At 50.8% G+C, this 5,072-nt stretch overlaps 1 protein-coding gene across 1 annotated transcript in view; it reads right to left on the reverse strand.

The window, feature by feature from the left end:
* Positions 1-936: 936 nt before the first annotated feature.
* LOC104515680 (polypeptide N-acetylgalactosaminyltransferase 13-like) overlaps positions 937-5,072 on the reverse strand; it is a gene marked incomplete at its 5' end in the record, with an annotated part of 21,980 nt that continues 17,844 nt past the window's right edge. Inside the window, one exon of the mRNA XM_010159751.1 lies at positions 937-1,077. Coding sequence (XP_010158053.1) covers positions 937-1,077 — 141 coding nt within the window. The remainder of the gene's footprint in view (positions 1,078-5,072) is intronic.

A 5,072-nucleotide genomic window follows, 5' to 3' on the forward strand; every position in this document is an offset into this window, starting at 1 on the left:
TCGCTATCAACGCAAGAACAGCGGGAGCTGGAGCGCAGCGTCCACCCAGCTCCGCCCTCGGTGCGCAGGGGATCCGCGGACGGAGCTCTGGGCTGCGGGATGCAGACACATACCGACGCTTCAGGGGAGCAGCCAGGGATGGAGTTCAGAGCAGCGCTCAGTCCCCAGTGGTGTCAGTTTTTGGTGCCCCCATCCGCAACCCCCTTGCAGCTCCCCAGGTGTCGCCCCCCGCCACTTCCCTGCCCACTCTGCAATCTGCCCTGGTTGTAGCTACTCACGTGCGTCACTCCTCCTCCACATCGCTCCCGCACCTTTCGCTGTGCCTCGCTGGGTTTAATTTCAGTTTCTGAGGGCAGTCTGTCCTCAGTTTTGCTGCTCTTCCAAACACCAGATCCCACTATTTTTATCCCAGCACGTCTTTTCTGCGCTTTCTGGCGACTTTGCTGCTTGGTGCGGTTCTTCACCGAGTCCCGCCCGACACGAGAGAAGAGCAGATACCGCCCCCCGCGATGCCAAGGAAGACCAGCACCAACACCTCCGGCTCAGGAGACGCCTGCCAGGATGGGTCCCAGTGCCAGTTCGTGTCATAAGGCATTTTATGTCGGGCCACTTCTCCATCGTGGTGTCACACAGAAAACACCCTCCCGCCCCATTTGCTTTGATGTAGGGTTCACAGAGGCTTCTCCGGAACCATTTTTGAGCCCGTTTGTGTTGCTAACAGCACGTTTTGACATTTCTAGGCTCAGATGAGCTGCTTTTGAACAGACACAGGTTTTGAGGGGCACGTGGAGACCCGCCGCATCAAGGAAACCCCGCCGTGACTTTGCTCTGACAGCTGGGGTTTGGAGGGCTTCGCCGCCAGCCTCAGCAAGGAGGGGAGGAGGGAGACGAGGAGGAAGAGGAGATCCCAGCCGAGACAGCGGGTCGGCGCCGGCTTCAGGCACCCAGGGTCATGTTGCGCAGCAGCCACTGCTGGGAACGGCCGTCACCGCACTCCCTCATGGTGGGAACCATCTTGTCCTCCTCCGACGGCTCATCCAGACACTGGTTGCTGTTGACGTGCCTCAGGGTGAGCTTCTGCAACGGAGAAGGGCAAGAGCTGCAGCGAGACCATCACTGCTGAAAACCAGCAACGGCATTTTCACTTTTATTTCAGTATTCTGGACACGACGCAAGCCAGGAGATGCGTACTCGCCCCCGGCTGTCCCCCGTATGGCGCACGAGACCCCACCAGGCTGCTCCCCAGGCTGCCCCGCTGTTGGGGCAAAATACAAGAAAATCAGTAGAGCTTGTCAACATTGAGATTATGTTAAGTAGTTGCTAGGAAACTTTGTTAAAAGAATGTTATGTGACTAGACGAACAATTGAAGTAGGTGAAGTTGATTTATGTGTCCATTCTATACCAACTCATAATGTACTGTAACCTCGGAGATTTATAAACATGGAAGTAGTTATATAATGAAATAGGTAATGTGCATGTGTGAACTAAGAAAGGTAAAAAGTTCAAGACCGCCCATCTACCTGAACGACCACCGTGAGACCACCTGAAGACCACCAAGACCACCACCAGAGGAAACCACGCATGCTCAGATGGGAGGAGATCTAATTATAATACGAAGCGAAGCTAATTATCATAGCCGCTGCCCTCCTCGCGCGTGGCCAGGCAGCACGGGCAGTGGGCGTCTCTGCGGAACGTGCAGTCCGGGTCCGTGGAAATACATCTGCCGAGCATCGTAGGAACAACGGTACCGTGGAGATGAACTCTCTTCCGTTTCCAACGTATTTTTAACTCTCTGGGACACCCACCTCTTTCTGTGCCTACCACATGACACTATCGCTGAGGCATGAGAGAGTCGGAAGGGAAACAGCTTATTTTGAAGAAACACATCATTTTGTATTCAAAAAACACTGGGAGAACATGATGGTAAAGAGATCTAGGGAAGTTAAAGAAGAAGTTGTGTCCTCAGATAAAACAAGACAGGCACATTCACAGCCGAGCAGCTGGTGTTCTCTCCATCACTCCTCCGGGGTTGATCTGGGGGGTTTACATCCGAAATCACAACAATTCAGCACACACCTTAAGCGCCTTTTCTGTAAGTGTTGCATTTACCAATCTACTATTTCCTAAAAGGTCTTTCAGCTCCTGAAAGAAACAATTAATTTGCCGTATTATATGCAAATCCGCAGACGCACACGCGCCGAGTCAGCCGCTGTGCCTGTCAGAGCTGCGTAGCCCCTACGCTGAACCCGCAGGGCCAGGGGGAATGCCACGCTGCGGGACGGACGCCATCCATGCATGGCTGAGGATGAAACCTCCCCTGATCCCCCGGCCAGAGCTCAGAGCCTGGTTCTCCGCACCCTTCTCCGGGGCAGGTGTAGCCATGGGGCAGTCTGCTGCCTGCTGCAGGACAGGTCCTGCCCCGCTTGGCCACCCCATGGACTCTGCCCTCCCAGGGCATTAACAGTCATGCAACCCACACAGGCAGGTTTAAAATGCTCCAGGAAAAGCAGTCAAACAAGGTTTGAGCTGTTGCACAGCAGATCCACAGCAACTACAACCCTTCTCCGGCAAGAACCAAGGAATGGGTGATTTCAGGACTGAAATCTTCCTTTTTTGCACATCTTCCACAGGAGCAGAGACATATTTTATGTCCAACACCACGCAAAGGAACAAACAGGGGAACCAGGACGGATGGCAACATTCTGCAGCCTCCTGGAGAAGGGAGAAAGGATGAACCAACCGTGGGAGAAGAGAGCCCGACCCGCAGCCTCGGAGCGGCAGCGTGGCAGAGGTCTGCTTCAAGAGAGCGGCTACCTGGGTGGTGGGGGTGGCTTGTTCCCTCGCGCACACCCAGGAGTGCACGTGCCACTAAAATAGAACATAAATGCCACAACCGTAATGGAAGTCAGGCAAGTAAGGAGTCATTTTAGACACTCTAGCGTCTCCGATGCCGTCTCACGGCTAATGAACACCATCGTGCCCCTTCATGGGAAAAAACCAAAGGAAAAGGCTCTTGCTTGGTGTCTCGGTGAAAGTGGTGGGAATTGCCACCGCTGCCAACAGCCCATCTGATTCCCCAAAGACACAGCCGCGCTATCACCCCGTACACTTTACCCTGCAGTTCGTACCGCGTGCCATCTCACACGTTAACACTCCTGCTTTGTATTCCAAATATTCTCTCCATAGCTCGTCCCTCGAGACCAACTCTTGCGCAATCCCCCGAGAAAAGCCTGCAGATACTATAACAAATCACCGAGGGGCCATTTGATACGCAGGCAATGATGAATAGAAGGCATTTTTTTTTCCCCCTCTAATTACAAGAGCAAAGAATTAGTAGTGCTAACAGAAGTAGCTTGTTTACTAAATAGCACTGCTCAAAGCATCACTGATTCTTCCCTTATATTGTTTTAAGTGCAATTAAGCTGCTATCATTTTCTTCTATAACCAGAAATGCAAACAAGTCTAAAAATGCTGCTGCCGCCTTCATCAGCTGTTCCCTTTTTTATTGAGTGTATAATTTCATGCTAGACTACCATATCATTGGGATTTTCAACTGCCTCAGACATTTTTTTTTCCTTTCTGTGTTCTATCGTTATTTATGCTATTACAAAAAAGGTCTCGTTTGCTTGGAAAACTATTAATTACTAGGCAATATAACACTGCTAGGAGCCAGCCTAAAATGTTCATCTTACCTACGGGTGAGAACACAGGCATGGGTGCAGAGGTAGCTGTGCACACCTGCAGATGCACAGCAGCACGTTCTGTAGCTTCACGCTTACCAAATGGATGGAAATAACGACGCCGGTGAGCGAAGACTCTGCGTACGTTACGGCCCCATCACGGTCCCTCACGCCACCCACCAAAACTGCCTAGCGCCGTCGGCACGATACTTTGATTCCTTCAGCGGTTAACATTTCCAAATTATCTGTTGATGTTCTGACATTATCTGTGACTAATAGCTCTAGGATTAAATTACCTGAAACGGGGAATTTTCAAAATGAACATTTCTGAAAAATATTTTGCAATTGGCATTATTTCTGTGACTTGGAATTGGGACCAAATTTTCAGCTGTGGCAAACAGCAGTGATCATGTTGACATCGACAGATCACGGAGGTAGCTCAAGGCAGTTGAACTCACCTAAAACCCGTTCATAATAACATGCATTTGTAACAATTAATATATATCTATGATAATTGATAAGACTTTTACTAAAAACTAACACTAAACACACATACTATCATATATCTCTATAGGCATCTGAGAAAGCAAGAAAGAAATTCAATAGAGCTGAACAGGCAGAGAACAGAGAAGCATTTTTCTGGGAAAAGCTTCAATCATTACCCGTTACATTTGCTTTTTTAATACCAACCTCCAACCGTTCGTTAAAGGAAATAGTCAGTGGGGCTGTAAAAAATGTTTCTAAAGACTTCCAGCCTTGAGTAGTTCCTTAGCATCCACGTTTGCAAGGGGCTGCCATTGCAAACCTCCACAGTGGGCCCATGGGTGCCATCCTCTATCCTGCTCAGGGTCAGGCACGACTGGGTGATTATGTGAAGAAATGTGTGGGTCTGCACGACAGAAAAATGGTAAAAGTGAACAAAAGCAGGCAAGCCAGAGACAAGGGAAAGAAGCAACGGGCCGTTCGATCTGAGAGCAAGGAACTAAAGCTAGGAGCACTCTCCTGGGAATTGCTAACGGGTGCTGTGAACGGTGTCCAAACGCAGGCGAACGGCGCTAGCTTCCACACCCACCACGCGCACCTAAGCGGGCGTATTCGTGAACAAAGCTTCAGCGTCACAAAAAACGTCCACGCTGCCCTGTGAGAGGGGACCGCTCCACCTGAGACCCACGCACATCCCCCGGGGCCATTCGGACCCGCGTGCGCACAGGCTGCCGTGCTGCAATCCTCGCTCCCCACCGCACGGGCTGGGCAGGCGTGACGTCTCTCCTGCAGCAACATCCCCTGCTAACCTGCCCGAGGCTTGCTCAGGCATCGCTGCACTAAACATACCATGAAATAAACGTTCGCGTATGAGGAGGGAAGAATTTTTTTGCCAACTACAGCTTCCG

The sequence above is a fragment of the Eurypyga helias genome, unplaced genomic scaffold, assembly GCF_000690775.1.
Source record: "Eurypyga helias isolate BGI_N326 unplaced genomic scaffold, ASM69077v1 scaffold17289, whole genome shotgun sequence".
Classification (NCBI taxonomy): Eukaryota; Metazoa; Chordata; class Aves; order Eurypygiformes; family Eurypygidae; genus Eurypyga; species Eurypyga helias.